Source organism: Lampris incognitus, chromosome 10 (assembly GCF_029633865.1).
Source record: "Lampris incognitus isolate fLamInc1 chromosome 10, fLamInc1.hap2, whole genome shotgun sequence".
Classification (NCBI taxonomy): Eukaryota; Metazoa; Chordata; class Actinopteri; order Lampriformes; family Lampridae; genus Lampris; species Lampris incognitus.
Genome location: NC_079220.1, coordinates 59,080,009 through 59,098,910, shown reverse-complemented (window position 1 = coordinate 59,098,910; position 18,902 = coordinate 59,080,009). Strand labels below are relative to the sequence as shown.

Here is an 18,902-nt window from a genome sequence, read left to right as displayed (position 1 = left end):
ACCTTAACTGGAGGAGGAGCTGTCTGTGCTCTTTCCTAAAACCTCAACTGGAGGAGGAGCTGTCTGTGCTCTTTCCTAAAACCTTAACTGGGGGAGGAGCTGTCTGTGCTCTTTCCTAAAACCTTAACTGGAGGAGGAGCTGTCTGTGCTCTTTCCTAAAACCTTAACTGGAGGAGGAGCTGTCTGTGCTCTTTCCTAAAACCTTAACTGGAGGAGGAGCTGTCTGTGCTCTTTCCTAAAACCTTAACTGGAGGAGGAGCTGTCTGTGCTCTTTCCTAAAACCTTAACTGGAGGAGGAGCTGTCTGTGCTCTTTCCTAACACCTTAACTGGAGGAGGAGTTGTCTGTGCTCTTTCCTAAAACCTTAACTGGAGGAGGAGCTGTCTGTGCTCTTTCCTAAAACCTTAACTGGAGGAGGAGCTGTCTGTGCTCTTTCCTAAAACCTTAACTGGAGGAGGAGCTGTCTGTGCTCTTTCTTAAAACCTTAACTGGTGGAGGAGCTGTCTGTGCTCTTTCCTAAAACCTTAACTGGAGGAGGAGCTGTCTGTGCTCTTTCTTAAAACCTTAACTGGTGGAGGAGCTGTCTGTGCTCTTTCCTAAAACCTTAACTGGAGGAGGAGCTGTCTGTGCTCTTTCTTAAAACCTTAACTGGAGGAGGAGCTGTCTGTGCTCTTTCCTAAAACCTTAACTGGAGGAGGAGCTGTCTGTGCTCTTTCCTAAAACCTGAGCTTCGAACATACCCCGGGTAAACGAGATTTGATACGTCACAAATCCGAAGCCAATCTCTGTCTTATATGCAAATGCAAGGCGAGCAGAGAAACCTGAAACCTCCTGCACATAGTGGACTTTAACGCTCGACATCCCCCCCTTTTTTTCTCCCCAGTCGTACCCGGCCAATTACCCCACTCTTCCGAGCCATCCCGGTCTCCGCTCCACCCCCTCTGCTGATCCAGGAAGGGCTGCAGACTACCACATGCCTCCTCCCATGCATGTGGAGTCACCAGCCGCTTCTTTTCACCTGACAGTGAGGAGTTTCACCAGGGGGACGTAGCACGTGGGAGGATCACGCTATTCCCCCCAGTTCCCCCTCCCCCACGACCGACCAGAGGAGGCGCTAGTGCAGCGACCAAGACACTTACCCACATCCGGCTTCCCACCTGCAGACACCACCAATTGTGTCTGTAGGGACGCCTGACCGAGCCGGAGGTAACATGGGGATTTGAACTGGCGATCCCCGTGTTGGTAGGCAACAGTATAGACCGCTACACTACCCAGACGCCCCAACGCTAGCCATCCTGAGCATCCAGAGCAAGCAGCGGAAGTGGGCGGGACACAAGCCCTGTGACATCTGCACCTTCCTAGATCCTGCAGTTCTCCATGGGGGAGAAAGTAGATGGGCTTCCAGCGCCTAGTCAGTCTTTTGTTGTTTTTTTAACTTTTTATGTGGGAAAACTATGTTAAACAATACATCAGATCTTTTTAAACTTTAAAACGTGTCTGGAAGGGTACTTTATAGGTGATCACTTTGCAGACAGGAAGAAAGAACAGCCGGTCTACTTGTCATAGTTTGGAAAACTGCATTTCCCAACGTCTGGTTTCTTTGGGACTAATGCGTCTATGTAATAGATTTCCTCCCAGCGTCTCGATATAATTTCTCTGTCTGTGAACTCTGCACCACTGCCGGGGTTGTCTGGCACAGACAGTGGTGGTAAATGAGTGTGCAACAGCCAGTTTATGAAAGTCACAAGGGCAGATAAAAACACCAGCAGTGAGACGCTTAAAACAAAGACAAAGACATCTGCTTCAAGTGTCGCCTGGTGAGAACTTGCTGTACCTTGCACGCTCCCCGTCTCTGGTGGACCTTTGTGAGGGTATGGCCAGGTTCAACGTGGATTAAACCCATTATGCTAGCTCCACACAGCTGCGACTCACCAGGCTACGTTTTCTCATAAGTTGTTGAAATTCAGACATAGACAACATCGTCCACCCATCCATCATCCAAACCGCTTACCCTGCTCTCAGGGTCACGGGGATGCTGGAGCCTATCCCAGCAGTCACTGGGCGGCAGGTGGGGAGACAACCGCCAGGCCGTCACACAGGGCCGACACACACACACACACACACACACACACACACACATTCATACCTAGGGACAAGTTAGTACGGCCGAGTCACCTGACCTACGTGTCTTTGGACTGTGGGAGGAAACCGGAGCACCCGGAGGAAACCCACACAGACACGGGGAGAACATGCAAACTCCACAGAGAGGACGACCCGGGACCACCCCCAAGGTTGGACTACCCCGGGGCTCGAACCCAGGACCTTCTTGCTGTGAGGCGACCGCACTGACCACAGCAAGCGGCACGGTAGACAAAACCAGATGTTCCTAAATTCCTTGCCCCCTTTTTCTCCTGTTAATGTCATCAGCTCATTTCTACTGGCTATGCGGGATCCTGTCACAGCATTCAATGAAAAAGTTCAACTCCCGTGACCTCTGGTGACGTACCTCCAGGGCAGATCCATCTCTATGTGGTACGAAACCCTGACAATAGTGGGTCTGACAGCACATGGGTCGAGTTGGCGTGTTTGCTTTGAAAGCCCTTTAAAAGGGAGCAAATGCCATAGAAAAAGGAAGCAAATGAAGAGACAGGAGGAGAAGACCTGAGGCTGGGAAACTGTCGGAACAGATGTTGTGAAAGGGACAGTGAGAAGGACAGAGAGGCTGTCCAGAAGGAGCAGGAGCACAGGCACACTGTAGTATATGGCAATCACTGGCGGTCACAAGGAGAAGGGCTCTGAAACTTTACCTTTAGTGTCATCTCCCCGACAAAGATGGCAGTGAAGATGTAGTTGGACACGGTCAGAAAGACTCTTTCCTAGAGAGAGTGAGACAGAGACAGGGAGAGAGACAAAGAGTTCAAGTTCAAGTACTTTATTTGTCACATGCATAGAAATACAGGGTGAAACATGCAGTGCAATGAAGAGCACTCCGTCTGTCATTATGTGAAAAAAGACGTAGGCCTAGATAAAAGACAAAAGATCAGTGCATTTTTTCCCTTTTTTTAAAGTCAAAATAAACAATAAATAAAACACAATAAATAATAAAAAAAACAAAAAACAAAAACAACCTAGCTGTCTCAGGTATGTGACAGGTCGTAAATGTTGAGACTTCTTATGGCCTGTGGATAGAAGCTTCTCTTTAGTCTCTCTGTTTTGGCCCTAAGACTACAGAGGACCCCCGATAGCCTGAACTGTCCGTTGTTAGGGTGAGAAGTGTCGCTCATGATCTTCTTGGCTCTCGCCCTCACCCTTCTGGGGTAAGTGTCCTGCAGGATGGGGATGGATGGGTCCGCGGTGGTGTAGCGGTCTAAGCATCGGCTTTGTGTCGATGCAGTTGCCCACTGGGGACCGGGGTTCGCGCCCCGGTCTCGTCAGGTCTGACTATGGCCGGACTCGATGAAGCAGCAGTAATTGGCAGCGCTGTCTTCGGGAGGGGGGCGGAGTCGGCTTGTGTTCGTCACGTGAATGCGTCTCTGTGTGTCAAAAAAACAATGGTTCGGCCTGGAGTCGCCTTGTCACGGAAGTGGCGAGGCGTCTCCTTCAAGACTGCCGGCCGGAGAGATGCAGTTGGCGAATGCATGCAGTACGAGGGTGGGTGTTTGAACTAAAATAGGGATCGATTGGCCACGAAATTGGGGGAGAAAAAGGGGAAAATCATAATTACATTTTTTTTAAAAAAGAAAAAAGGACGGGGAGGGGTGTTCTGGTGGTGTGTTCAGCTGAACATACCACTTTCTACAAGTCAACTTGATCACGGGCAGAACAGTTTCCCCACCAGGCGGTGATGCAACCTGTTAGGACACCTTCCACAGGCGAGGAATAGAATGTCTTCAGGATGGAGGGTCAGACCTTGAATTTCCTCATCCTTCGGAGGAAGTAGAGCCTCTGTCTGGACTTCTTTAGAGTGTGCTGAGTGTGAAGAGTCCAGGTGAGGTCCTCAGCGATGTGTACGCTGAGGTATTTAAAGCTGGAGACCCTCTCCACAGGTTCCCTGTTGATCTTGAGTGGGTTGTATCCTTTGCCCTGCTGTCTCCTGAAGTCCACCACCATTTCTTTGGTCTTGCTGACGTTCAGGGTCAGGTTGTTGGACTGGCACCACTGTGCCAGGTCATCTACCTGATTCAGATAGGCCTGTTCGTTGTTGTTGGAAATCAGGCCTATTACCATTGTGTCGTCTGCAAATTTGGTGATGGAGGTGGAACTGTCCGTGGCTTTGCAGTCATGTGTGTAGATGTTCTACAGGGCTCAGCACACAACCCTGAGGAGCGCCTGTGTTGAGGATCAATGTTCCAGAGGTTAGGCCGCCCACCCTAACCACCTGGGGCCGGTCAGTGAGAAAATTGTACACCCAATTGCACAACGGGGTGTTGAGTCCTAGCGACCTCATCTTCGTGACCAGATTGAGGGGGACTATAGTATTAAACACTGAACTGTAGTCAATGAACAGCATATGTACTTAGTTCCCTCTCCCCCCATCCAGGTGGGTTAAGGTGGTGTGCAAGAGGTTGGAGATGGCATCGTCTCTGCACCTGTTGTTTTTATAGGCAAACTGGAGGGGGTCGAATGAGCTGGGCAGGGATGAGCAGATGAAATCTTTCACCAACCTCTCAAAGCACTTCATCCCTACTGACGTCAGGGCCACTGGTCGGTAGTCATTCAGGCATGATGGACTGTTGTTCCTTGGCTCAGGGACAATAATGGACCGCTTGAAGCATGAGGGGACGATGGCTTGGGCCAGGGATGTGTTAAACATGCATGTAAACACTGGAGCTAGCTGGTTAGCGCAGGATTTTAAGACCCGGCCAGGGATCTCGTCAGGCCCTGCAGCTTTCTTGCCATTTACCCCCCTAAGGACCCTCCTCACATCACTCTCAGTGACGGTGAATGGGGGTTCCCCGCTGTCTATTGTGGCCATTTGGCTGTCGTTGGTGCCGTTAGCCTCGTAGTGTGCAATAGCAGTTGAGATTAATAATGGGTAAAAAGCAATGCGGGCAGTGCAGAAAACCCTGTTATATACTATATGCCATATAACATCATCCTGACACGTCAGGGTAAAATGGTTACAAGGTTTTTATTATCAAATTGTGTTTTTAAGTAATCTTGATATTTGACATGTAGATTTTTGAATACAATTAAAGCCACAAACTAGAGAAAAGCCATGTTTGTTTAACTTATTGACACCTATGTTTAACCCGTTTAACTTGACACCTACACACGGGACGACTGCACTGGTGTTTGACCTCTCTACATCCCACAGACTGATCTGCAGGAAACCGAGTCCCCAGCACCTCAGTGTAAGCACCTTCCCCCCTGGCAAAGAAAAAAACCAAGGTTGAATCTGAAATCTCGCTATTGATGTTGACGTAGTCTACTGGTAAAGGTCTTTTATGAACTTGGTCTGCCGTATCGGTTGTTGGACTTGGTCTGCCATATCAGCTTGTTGGCGTCAACGACTTTGCTTCTTCTTCTCTACTACTACTACTACTACTACTACTACTACTACCACTACTACTACTACTACTACTACTCATCCGTTTCCATCTCTTCCTGTCCTCTGCATCTTCCTCTGTCACACCAGCCACCTGCATGTCCTCCCTCACCACATCCATAAACCTCCTCTTTGGCCTTCCTCTTCTCCTCTTCCCTGGCAGCTCCATATTCAGCATCCTTCACCCAGTATACCCAGCATCTCTCCTCCACACATGTCCAAACCATCTCAATCTTGTCTCTCTTGCTTTGTCTCCAAACCGTCCAACCTGAGCGGTCCCTCTAATATACTCGTTCCTAATCCTGTCCTTCTTTATCACTCCCAATGAAAATCTTATCATCTTCATCTCTGCCACCTCCATCTGCACTTCCTGTCTTTTCATCAGGGCCACTGTCTCCAAACCATACAACATAGCTGGTCTCACTACCATCTTGTAAACCTTCCCTTTAACTCTTGTTGGTACCCTTCTGTTACACATCACTCCTGACACTCTTCTCCACCCACTCCACCCTGCCTGCACTCTCTTCTTCACCTCTCTCCTCCTGCGCTCCCCGTTACTGTGGACAGTTGACCCCAAGTATTTAAACTCACACCCCTTCATCACCTCTACTCCTTGCATCCTCACCATCCCACTGTCCTCCCGCATTCACGCATAGTCATTCTGTCTTGCTCCTACTGACTTTCATTCCTCTTCTCTCCAGTGCATACCTCCACCTCTCCAGGCTCTCCTCCACCTGCACCCTTCTCTTGCTACAGATCACAATGTCACGCGTGAACATCATGGTCCATGGAGACTCCTGCCTGATCTTGGCCGTCAACCTGTCCATCACCATTGCAAACAAGAAAGGGCTCAGAGCCGATCCTTGATGTAATCCCACCTCCACCTTGAACCCATCTGTCATTCCAACCCCACACCTCACCACTGCTACACCTCCCTCATACATATCCTGCACCACTCCTACATACTTCTCTGCAACTCCTGACTTCCTCATACAATACCACACCTCCTCTCTCGGCACTCTGTCATAAGCTTTCTCTAAACCCACAAAGACACAATGTACCTCCTTCTGGCCTCCTCTATACTTCTCCATCAACATTCTCAAAGCAAACATCACATCTGTGGTGCTCTTTCCTGGCATGAACCCATACTGCTGCTGCTGATCATCACCTCTCCTCCTCTTAACCTAGCTTCTATTACTCTTTCCCATATCTTCATGCTGTGGCTGATCAACTTTATACCTCTGTAGTTGCTGCAGTTCTGCACATCACCCTTGTTCTTGAAAATCGGTACCAGTATGCTTCTTCTCCACTCCTCAGGCCTCCTCTCACTTTACACACACACACACACACACACACACACACACACACACACACACACAGTGACTTACCAGGCTGCCCTGCAGTATCTTGGGTCTCTCCAGAGCCACAGTGATACAGTTGGAGAAGATGAAGGCCAGAACCACATAGTCAAACAGCTTGTGGGCTATGATGGACTGACACATCTGTCTAAACCTGCAGGATGGGAGTTGCATGAGGTGTGGAGAGGAGAGAAGAGGAGAAGAGAGGACAGGAGAGGTGAAGAGCAGAGAGAAGGGAGATGGGGAGGGGAGGGAGACGAGACGAGATGAGAGGACAGGAGAATCGGGGAGGAATGTGAAGAAATGACGGATGTGAGGAAGGGTGAGAAAAGAAGAATTAAGGAGGTTGGCAGGGACAAAAAGGGAAAGAAAAAGAGTGGAAATCAGGGGAGACAGGGAGAAAGGGAAAAGTGAGTAAGTTGAAGATGAATAAATAAAGGTAGTCAAACAGAGGACACAAGAGAGGAAAAATACTTTAGAGAGGTGTGATATCCATTCTACTCCAAACAAACAAACAAACAAAAACAACTGCAGCTCCTTGGAGTGAGAGTCAGCTTATCTGACTGGGACTGGGACTGGGACTGGGACTGGGAGTGGGACTGGGAACACCCTCACATGTCTGAGAGCAAGTCGCCTCACTCAGTCCCTGCTGTTATTGCTCCTAATGGAGAACAAACTGCAGTATTACCACTAAGAAGGAGCACACACCCGACCGAGCACAGTGCTCCGCTGGCAGGGCAATAAAGAGAGGAGGAGACAAGAGATGGAGAGAGGAGGAGGGCAGTTAGAAAGTAAAGCTACATGAAAGTCAGACACCTCGAGTGCACTCATCAGCAACACGTTACTTGTCGTTTCAGTTCATGTACTTCTGTACATGAACTGAAACGACAAATCACTTCCCCCGGCCCACAGCAGTCTTGCTTGACATGGTTGGGGGAAGGGGAACGAAGCAAAAGGAAGGTGGGACTGTGGGAAGACGGCAGCACGAACTCACATTTGCAGCGGCTTCACCCAGTACCCACTATGCAGTGTCTCTGTCCATGTCTACGTATGCGTCTAAGTGTGTCTCATCACGTGAAGGTTTTATTTTGATCACTGACTTTTTTTTCATTTGATGGCTGGGAGCGCCGGCGTTGGATGGGCTGAGAGAGCTTGGTCTGCTGCGTCCTGTGAGACAGCTTGGTCTGCTGCGTCCTGTGAGACAGCTTGGTCTGCTGCATCCTGTGAGACAGCTTGGTCTGCTGCGTCCTGTGAGACAGCTTGGTCTGCTGCATCCTGTGAGACAGCTTGGTCTGCTGCATCCTGTGAGACAGCTTGGTCTGCTGTGTCCTGTGAGACAGCTTGGTCTGCTGCGTCCTGTGAGACAGCTTGGTCTGCTGCGTCCTGTGAGACAGCTTGGTCTGCTGCGTCCTGTGAGACAGCTTGGTCTGCTGCGTCCTGTGAGACAGCTTGGTCTGCTGCGTCCTGTGAGACAGCTTGGTCTGCTGCATCCTGTGAGACAGCTTGGTCTGCTGCGTCCTGTGAGACAGCTTGGTCTGCTGCGTCCTGTGAGACAGCTTGGTCTGCTGCGTCCTGTGAGACAGCTTGGTCTGCTGCATCCTGTGAGACAGCTTGGTCTGCTGCGTCCTGTGAGACAGCTTGGTCTGCTGCGTCCTGTGAGACAGCTTGGTCTGCTGCGTCCTGTGAGACAGCTTGGTCTGCTGCGTCCTGTGAGACAGCTTGGTCTGCTGCGTCCTGTGAGACAGCTTGGTCTGCTGCGTCCTGTGAGACAGCTTGGTCTGCTGTGTCCTGTGAGACAGCTTGGTCTGCTGCACCCTGTGAGACAGCTTGGTGTGCTGCATCCTGTGAGACAGCTTGGTCTGCTGCATCCTGTGAGACAGCTTGGTCTGCTGCATCCTGTGAGAGAGCTTGGTCTGCTGCGTCCTGTAGGCCCAGGGACCACGGCCCTGCTCGGAGTTGTGCCTGAGAGGAAATACCGAGGTGGTCTGGCGGTGGCCTTGCCGAGCGTCGACTGTGCAGTGTTTTTGTCTGCATTTGCGTGGTTGTGTGGATTGTGGGGAGGTGTGTTGAGGGGGTCTGGCTGGGAGAGCTTGGTCTGCTGCATCCTGTAGGCCCAAGAACCATGGCCCTGCCTGGAGCCGTGCCTGGGGAAGAAACACCAAGGGCGGTCTGACAGGACGTGGAAGCGGGGCAGGCTAGGCTAAGTGCTAGCCCATGCAGACCGGCAGTTCCGACAGTCCTCTTGGCTGGCCTTCACTCTCTGGACAGTGGGACTTTTGGACTGTGTTGTGAAGTATTTGTGTTTCTATGCTTTGTTCTCTCTGTGTTTGTATGTTTTTGGTGGTGTCATTTTCGGGAGTTTGGACATGTGTTTTTATCTTTTGTGTTGCACTGCTGTGGGGTGGGAGACACAACATTTTGTTTCTTTTGTGTACGCAAGTACATGACAGAAATGACAATACACTGTTCTTGATTCTTGAATGGATTTCAAATGAGTACATATTCAACAGGATGGAGGATGCAGGGCGCTTAAATCCACTCTCACTGCTCCTGTTAGCTGGTTCTGTTCACATACACCAACCACACACTGTCATTTTAAACTCAAAGCCCCGCCTGTAACGTTAAAATCTCTTCCCCGATAATATTTCATGTTGACAAACAGCGGGGGAGAAAATATCCCTCTGTTATCTGCGAGCTGGCAATCAATACTCTAATCTAGGTCCTCTCTCTGGGAAAACCAGCAACCCCTCCCTCTATTGATAAAAGGGAGAGCAAGATCTGGCAACACATCCGTGGTATTGATCTGGTGAGTGGCTGGGGTATACGCGCCCTGCGGCTAGCCGATAAGGTGTAGCACAGCTGTGGAGGGAGTCTATGACACACTGTGGGGTGGCTCGGTGGCCTCAGGGAGGATGACTTGTTCAGATTACATTTAGAGTAACTTGTTCAAATTACATTTAGAGTACATTTTAAAAGGCACAAGTGAAACAGATGTGCTGCATCGTTGATATTATTGATGTCACATTGTTGCTTCTTCCTTGGTGTTAATTATACCGCCACGTCATGATGTCAGTGCATGTGGACCACCTGCCAGGTAGTACTGTGTAATTATACCGCCATGTCATGATGTCAGTCCATGTGGACCACCTGCCAGGTAGTACTGTGTAATTATACCGCCACATCATGATGTCAGTCCATGTGGACCACCTGCCAGGTAGTACTGTGTAATTATACCGCCATGTCATGATGTCAGTCCATGTGGACCACCTGCCAGGTAGTACTGTGTAATTATACCGCCACGTCATGATGTCAGTCCATGTGGACCACCTGCCAGGTAGTACTGTGTAATTATACCGCCACGTCATGATGTCAGTCCATGTGGACCACCTGCCAGGTAGTACTGTGTAATTATACCGCCACGTCATGATGTCAGTCCATGTGGACCACCTGCCAGGTAGTACTGTGTAATTATACTGCCACGTCATGATGTCAGTCCATGTGGACCACCCGCCAGGTAGTACTGTGTAATTATACCGCCACGTCATGATGTCAGTCCATGTGGACCACCCGCCAGGTAGTACTGTGTAATTATACCGCCATGTCATGATGTCAGTCCATGTGGACCACCTGCCAGGTAGTACTGTGTAATTATACCGCCATGTCATGATGTCAGTCCATGTGGACCACCTGCCAGGTAGTACTGTGTAATTATACTGCCACGTCATGATGTCAGTCCATGTGGACCACCTGCCAGGTAGTACTGTGTAATTATACCGCCACGTCATGATGTCAGTCCATGTGGACCACCTGCCAGGTAGTACTGTGTAATTATACTGCCACGTCATGATGTCAGTCCATGTGGACCACCTGCCAGGTAGTACTGTGTAATTATACCGCCACGTCATGATGTCAGTCCATGTGGACCACCTGCCAGGTAGTACTGTGTAATTATACCGCCACGTCATGATGTCAGTCCATGTGGACCACCTGCCAGGTAGTACTGTGCTCGACTGATGTGTGTGCGCGCAGGAGGAAGTGTACCTGTGCTGGATTAAATCTAGTTAACGTTTTCTTTTAAGACTATCATTACTTTCAGTCAGGAGTATATTGGATGGACAGGCATTTAAGCTTCATGGTGGGGGGGGGGCACTTCTCAGGCAACCTAATCTCGCTTTTATTATTATGTTACATGAATGAGGCAAATTTACACATGCACACACAAATGCACATGACTTATAACACAGTAGTAAATCTACTGTGGCAAATGAGATGTTTCCACGGGTTATTGTTGCTGAGTTGCAGACTGTAGCCTAAGCCCATCCTACAACAGACAATTCCCTTCCTGTCCATTTTCAATTGTCACGAACTTTACTCGCCCACCAACAAGATGTGAATGCACAGTCCCGCCTGCAATGCTGATGCTGATGAGGAGGGTAGTCTTCTAAAGACCTCTGCTTATCCTCCGCTGGGTCGCGGGATGCTGGAGCCTATCCCAGCGGTCCCTGGGCAGCAGGCGGGGAGACACCCTGGACAGGCCGCCAGGCCATCACACAGGGCCCACACACACACACACACACACACACACACACACATTCACACCTAGTAGTACGGTGATTCACCTGACCTACATGTCTGTGGACTGTGGGAGGACACTGGATCACCCAGAGGAAACCCACACAGACACGGGGAGAACATGCAAACTCCACACAGAGGACAACCCGGGATGACCCCCGAGGTTGGACTACCCCAGGATTCGAACCCAGGACCTCCTTGCTGTGAGGTGACCGTGCTAACCACTGCGCCACCGTGCTGCCACTCTAAAAACATTCTCCTCAAAATGTTTAAACGAGCAGCAATCTGAAATACTAAATAACAGGGATTTCATTCAGATACTCCAATTCTGTATTCTGAATACGAAACGCTGTTACTGGTCTCCTTCAAAACCCTACCCTGGCAATGCCAGAGCAAAACTCAGTGAGCTGACGCTATAAGGGAGGAGGGCTGACAAGCTGTGTGCTGTGGGCCCAGGGACCACGGCCCTGCCTGGAGCTGTGCCCCAAGAGGAAACACCGAGGGAGGTCTGACAGGACGCGGAAGCGGGGCAGGCTAAGCTAACTGCTTGTGGTTGTGAAGTGGAGTGAACAGAGCTTGTGGTTGTGAAGTGGAGTGAACAGAGCTTGTGGTTGTGAAGTGGAGTGAACAGAGCTTGTGGTGGTGAAGTGGAGTGAACAGAGCTTGTGGTTGTGAAGTGGAGTGAACAGAGCTTGTGGTTGTGAAGTGGAGTGACCAGAGCTTGTGGTTGTGAAGTGGAGTGAACAGAGCTTGTGGTTGTGAAGTGGAGTGAACAGAGCTTGTGGTGGTGAAGTGGAGTGAACAGAGCTTGTGGTTGTGAAGTGGAGTGAACAGAGCTTGTGGTTGTGAAGTGGAGTGAACAGAGCTTGTGGTTGTGAAGTGGAGTGAACAGAGCTTGTGGTCGTGAAGTGGAGTGAACAGAGCTTGTGGTGGTGAAGTGGAGTGAACAGAGCTTGTGGTGGTGAAGTGGAGTGAACAGAGCTTGTGGTCGTGAAGTGGAGTGAACAGAGCTTGTGGTTGTGAAGTGGAGTGAACAGAGCTTGTGGTTGTGAAGTGGAGTGAGCAGAGCTTGTGGTCGTGAAGTGGAGTGAGCAGAGCTTGTGGTCGTGAAGTGGAGTGAGCAGAGCTTGTGGTCGTGAAGTGGAGTGAGCAGAGCTTGTGGTCGTGAAGTGGAGTGAACAGAGCTTGTGGTGGTGAAGTGGAGTGAGCAGAGCTTGTGGTCGTGAAGTGGAGTGAGCAGAGCTTGTGGTCGTGAAGTGGAGTGACCAGAGCTTGTGGTGGTGAAGTGGAGTGAGCAGAGCTTGTGGTTGTGAAGTGGAGTGAACAGAGCTTGTGGTTGTGAAGTGGAGTGAGCAGAGCTTGTGGTTGTGAAGTGGAGTGAACAGAGCTTGTGGTGGTGAAGTGGAGTGAGCAGAGCTTGTGGTGGTGAAGTGGAGTGAGCAGAGCTTGTGGTGGTGAAGTGGAGTGAACAGAGCTTGTGGTGGTGAAGTGGAGTGAACAGAGCTTGTGGTGGTGAAGTGGAGTGAACAGAGCTTGTGGTTGTGAAGTGGAGTGAGCAGAGCTTGTGGTGGTGAAGTGGAGTGAACAGAGCTTGTGGTTGTGAAGTGGAGTGAACAGAGCTTGTGGTTGTGAAGTGGAGTGAACAGAGCTTGTGGTTGTGAAGTGGAGTGAACAGAGCTTGTGGTCGTGAAGTGGAGTGAACAGAGCTTGTGGTCGTGAAGTGGAGTGAACAGAGCTTGTGGTCGTGAAGTGGAGTGAGCAGAGCTTGTGGTGGTGAAGTGGAGTGAGCAGAGCTTGTGGTGGTGAAGTGGAGTGAGCAGAGCTTGTGGTGGTGAAGTGGAGTGAACAGAGCTTGTGGTGGTGAAGTGGAGTGAACAGAGCTTGTGGTGGTGAAGTGGAGTGAACAGAGCTTGTGGTTGTGAAGTGGAGTGAACAGAGCTTGTGGTTGTGAAGTGGAGTGAACAGAGCTTGTGGTTGTGAAGTGGAGTGAACAGAGCTTGTGGTTGTGAAGTGGAGTGAACAGAGCTTGTGGTGGTGAAGTGGAGTGAACAGAGCTTGTGGTGGTGAAGTGGAGTGAACAGAGCTTGTGGTGGTGAAGTGGAGTGAACAGAGCTTGTGGTGGTGAAGTGGAGTGAACAGAGCTTGTGGTTGTGAAGTGGAGTGAACAGAGCTTGTGGTGGTGAAGTGGAGTGAACAGAGCTTGTGGTGGTGAAGTGGAGTGAGCAGAGCTTGTGGTTGTGAAGTGGAGTGAACAGAGCTTGTGGTGGTGAAGTGGAGTGAACAGAGCTTGTGGTTGTGAAGTGGAGTGAGCAGAGCTTGTGGTTGTGAAGTGGAGTGAGCAGAGCTTGTGGTTGTGAAGTGGAGTGAACAGAGCTTGTGGTTGTGAAGTGGAGTGAGCAGAGCTTGTGGTGGTGAAGTGGAGTGAACAGAGCTTGTGGTGGTGAAGTGGAGTGAGCAGAGCTTGTGGTTGTGAAGTGGAGTGAACAGAGCTTGTGGTGGTGAAGTGGAGTGAACAGAGCTTGTGGTGGTGAAGTGGAGTGAACAGAGCTTGTGGTTGTGAAGTGGAGTGAGCAGAGCTTGTGGTGGTGAAGTGGAGTGAACAGAGCTTGTGGTGGTGAAGTGGAGTGAGCAGAGCTTGTGGTTGTGAAGTGGAGTGAACAGAGCTTGTGGTGGTGAAGTGGAGTGAACAGAGCTTGTGGTTGTGAAGTGGAGTGAACAGAGCTTGTGGTTGTGAAGTGGAGTGAACAGAGCTTGTGGTTGTGAAGTGGAGTGAACAGAGCTTGTGGTGGTGAAGTGGAGTGAACAGAGCTTGTGGTTGTGAAGTGGAGTGAACAGAGCTTGTGGTGGTGAAGTGGAGTGAACAGAGCTTGTGGTGGTGAAGTGGAGTGAACAGAGCTTGTGGTTGTGAAGTGGAGTGAGCAGAGCTTGTGGTGGTGAAGTGGAGTGAACAGAGCTTGTGGTGGTGAAGTGGAGTGAACAGAGCTTGTGGTGGTGAAGTGGAGTGAGGGGTCTCACACTCACCTGTTCTGCGGGGAGAAAAGGAAGACAGACCAGTCCTCTCTGGTCTCGCACCACATCGGTCTGTACACCTCCAACATCTTCTGGATTCGAAAACAGAGGCTCTGGAAGGAGGAAGGAAACACATGCAATGAGTTAAATACGTGAGACGCACACACGCACACGCACACACACACACGCATACAAACGCACACAGTGACTACTGAGACACACATCTGCAAACAGTGACAAGTAATTGTTTAGATTTGCAGCATGTCACCGTGAACTAAATAATGTCTATACCGGCGATCTGGTTTATCCAGAGAGGTTACACATGTGTGGAGATGCATGGATATACAGTACATTTACTCACCCACACATAAGCCCGGCACACACACCCTATGCAAAATTCTCATTGAGTGCACACGTAAAAGACATATATGGAACAGTAAATTAAATTATTTACAAGAATTAAACATTTGGCCATCAATATCTGCGAGCATCATTCCAGCACTAACATCCATGGCACTCTCTCCCGCTGTCTGAATAGTCCTTCCTAATTAACCTTGGTTTGTTCCTACGCAGTCTTGTTTACAGTGAAAACAATGGGAGTCCCCGGGGCCCGAGAGTTATGGAATCTGGAGTACAAGCTTTGTACACACGAGTTGAATCCTACACAGGAGGACGTGAGATTATCCAGTGTGTTTATCCAATCTTGTTGGTAAAACCCCGAGCTAATGGTTTGGTAGAGGTATCACATGGCTACATTGTTGCATGTTTGTTTTTTTGCTTTCAGACGCTTTGAAGTACCTCGTTAGGGGGGATTAGCCATGTCAATGGGGTCTCTCTTTTTTTTTTGATCCCCCCACCCCCCTTTTCTCCCCAATTGTACTTGGCCAATTACCCCACTCTTCCGAGCCATCCCGGTCGCTGCTCCACCCCCTCTGCTGATCCAGGGAGGGCTGCAGACTACCACATGCCTCCTCCCATACATGTGGAGTCACCAGCCGCTTCTTTTCACCTGACAGTGAGGAGTTTCACCAGGGGGACGTAGCACGTGGGAGGATCACACAACCGACCAGAGAAGGCACTAGTGCAGCAACCAGGACACACACCCACATCCGGCTTTCCACCCAGAGACATGGCCAATTGTGTCTGTAAGGACGTCCGACGAAGCCGGGGGTAACACGGGGATTCGAACCAGTGATCCCCATGTTGGTAGGCAACGGGAAGTGGCGAGTATTAGGCCTGATGTCCTACTTGCCAAAAGGAATGCGAAGCAGTGCGGTGGCCTCTTGCTTCGTGGTGTACTGATCACCACGGGTCCATCAGGACCTTAGCATATGGCCGCTCCTACGCAAATGTGTCCACAGCAGCACCTTCTCACGATACCTCCTGTTTTCACCAAGTCTGCTGCGGGGGCGACAGGGTTCCTGGCGGTATAACCGGGTGGGTCGATTTAGACTCGTTAGCCTTGGTTGGCAGCCAATCTAGAAGAAGGACAACTCTGATTTCAGACCCGGGTAGATGAAGCTCGTCAGCCTGTCGGGCAGCTCATCTAGGTGAAGGACAACTCTGATTTCAGACCCGGGTAGATGAAGCTCGTTAGCCTGTCGGGCAGCTCATCTAGGAGAAGGACAACTCTGATTTCAGACCCGGGTAGATGAAGCTCGTTAGCCTGTCGGGCAGCTCATCTAGGAGAAGGACAACTCTGATTTCAGACCCGGGTAGATGAAGCTCGTTAGCCTGTCGGGCAGTTCATCTAGGTGAAGGACAACTCTGATTTCAGACCCGGGTAGATGAAGCTCGTTAGCCTGTCGGGCAGCTCATCTAGGTGAAGGACAACTCTGATTTCAGACCCGGGTAGATGAAGCTCGTTAGCCTGTCGGGCAGCTCATCTAGGAGAAGGACAACTCTGATTTCAGACCCGGGTAGATGAAGCTCGTTAGCCTGTCGGGCAGCTCATCTAGGTGAAGGACAACTCTGATTTCAGACCCGGGTAGATGAAGCTCGTTAGCCTGTCGGGCAGCTCATCTAGGAGAAGGACAACTCTGATTTCAGACCCGGGTAGATGAAGCTCGTTAGCCTGTCGGGCAGCTCATCTAGGTGAAGGACAACTCTGATTTCAGACCCGGGTAGATGAAGCTCGTTAGCCTGTCGGGCAGCTCATCTAGGTGAAGGACAACTCTGATTTCAGACCCGGGTAGATGAAGCTCGTTAGCCTGTCGGGCAGCTCATCTAGGTGAAGGACAACTCTGATTTCAGACCCGGGTAGATGAAGCTCGTTAGCCTGTCGGGCAGCTCATCTAGGAGAAGGACAACTCTGATTTCAGACCCGGGTAGATGAAGCTCGTTAGCCTGTCGGGCAGCTCATCTAGGTGAAGGACAACTCTGATTTCAGACCCGGGTAGATGAAGCTCGTTAGCCTGTCGGGCAGCTCATCTAGGTGAAGGACAACTCTGATTTCAGACCCGGGTAGATGAAGCTCGTTAGCCTGTCGGGCAGTTCATCTAGGTGAAGGACAACTCTGATTTCAGACCCGGGTAGATGAAGCTCGTTAGCCTGTCGGGCAGCTCATCTAGGTGAAGGACAACTCTGATTTCAGACCCGGGTAGATGAAGCTCGTTAGCCTGTCGGGCAGCTCATCTAGGTGAAGGACAACTCTGATTTCAGACCCGGGTAGATGAAGCTCGTTAGCCTGTCGGGCAGCTCATCTAGGTGAAGGACAACTCTGATTTCAGACCCGGGTAGATGAAGCTCGTTAGCCTGTCGGGCAGCTCATCTAGGTGAAGGACAACTCTGATTTCAGACCCGGGTAGATGAAGCTCGTTAGCCTGTCGGGCAGCTCATCTAGGTGAAGGACAACTCTGATTTCAGACCCGGGTAGATGAAGCTCGTTAGCCTGTCGGGCAGCTCATCTAGGTGAAGGACAACTCTGATTTCAGACCCGGGTAGATGAAGCTCGTTAGCCTGTCGGGCAGCTCATCTAGGTGAAGGACAACTCTGATTTCAGACCCGGGTAGATGAAGCTCGTTAGCCTGTCGGGCAGTTCATCTAGAAGAAGGACAACTCTGATTTCAGACCCGGGTAGATTAAGCTCGTTAGCCTGTCGGGCAGCTCATCTAGGTGAAGGACAACTCTGATTTCAGACCCGGGTAGATGAAGCTCGTTAGCCTGTCGGGCAGTTCATCTAGGAGAAGGACAACTCTGATTTCAGACCTCTGCTGCCTTGCGGGTATACTCGTCTATGGGAAAGGCTTCAGGAAGAAACCCTGAGGAAAAATCTGCATCTGTCTCCATTGCCAGTCGTCTCGCTGGTCTTACCACTGGTAGCAGGTGGTCTAGGACAATAGAGTGGAGTTGATGATGTGCAACTTTTCCTCACTTTAATCATCGCGCAAGTCATCAGTCATCCATCACAGGATGACTAGATGGTCCTTGTCATTGCAACAGACGAACACGCAGGCAACAGAATAGACCACCACGCCACCCGGAGGCCCAGTGGATTGGGTTTCTGATAGTTGTTGTTCTAATGTATTTTTGTAGGAATGCATCATGGAGGCTGTGAGGGGCAATTCATATTTGATGTTTGCTTACTTTTAATCTTTCACCATGTATGACCTGTACCATGTTTAACTTTATTTTACATTGTTTAGACAGATGCTTGCAGTCCATGTGTAATAGGACAGAGTCAGTCTTATAAGGCGTCTTCCCCAGGTGCACAAATAGAGACCCTGAGAGTCCTGCGACCCTGAGGGCAGGATGTGCGCTTCGGACAATGGACGGATGGCTGCCAAACTGTCAGTTGATGGCAGAGAAACAACATCTGGGAAGTTCATTCGAGGGCGGCAAGGCCCGAAGGGACAGTCTTGGAGAATTACGACCTGGAGGACGAGGGGAGACCTGACCTATCAACTCTCTGAACAAGCTCTGATAGGGTGACAGTCCAGCAATAAAAATGAGCTAATGCTTCCAACCAGGATGAGGGAGAAACTGAGTACACACCACTATGACTGAAACAACGAGCATGTTGGGCTGCAGGGTACAAAGGGAGTGGGCTCTGAGATCAGGGGGCGCATTCAAGCACCTGGGTTTGAATGGGTCTGACCATTGAACATATATTAAAATCGTGTGACAATACTGTAAGATTCTTGTCTCGTTCCTCATGTAATGTCAGAGTGGGCTAAAATAACTGCCACGACAGAGGCATTATTACACACTCAAATAAATAAATACATAAATCACACTCCAGTCAGTCAGCCAATGGGCCAAGTTAGTTAGTCCTTCACTTGCAAATCTGCTTGTTCAGTCACAACCACTCACTGACTCGCACACCTGCTCACCCACTCACAGTACCTTCAATTAACACAGATATTCGAACTGGAAAACATCTTCTTGTCCTCCACTGTGGCCTTAAAGCCATACTAA

The 18,902-nt window shown here is 50.1% G+C and overlaps 1 protein-coding gene across 1 annotated transcript in view; it reads right to left on the bottom strand.

The window, feature by feature from the left end:
- LOC130119999 (voltage-dependent T-type calcium channel subunit alpha-1I-like) overlaps positions 1-18,902 on the bottom strand; it is a 287,779-nt gene that overhangs the window by 78,246 nt on the left and 190,631 nt on the right. The window contains exons 17-19 of the mRNA XM_056288611.1: positions 14,499-14,599; positions 6,936-7,059; positions 2,807-2,875 (exon numbers count right to left, since the gene is read on the bottom strand). Of these exons, the coding sequence (XP_056144586.1) occupies positions 2,807-2,875; positions 6,936-7,059; positions 14,499-14,599 (294 nt within the window). The remainder of the gene's footprint in view (positions 1-2,806; positions 2,876-6,935; positions 7,060-14,498; positions 14,600-18,902) is intronic.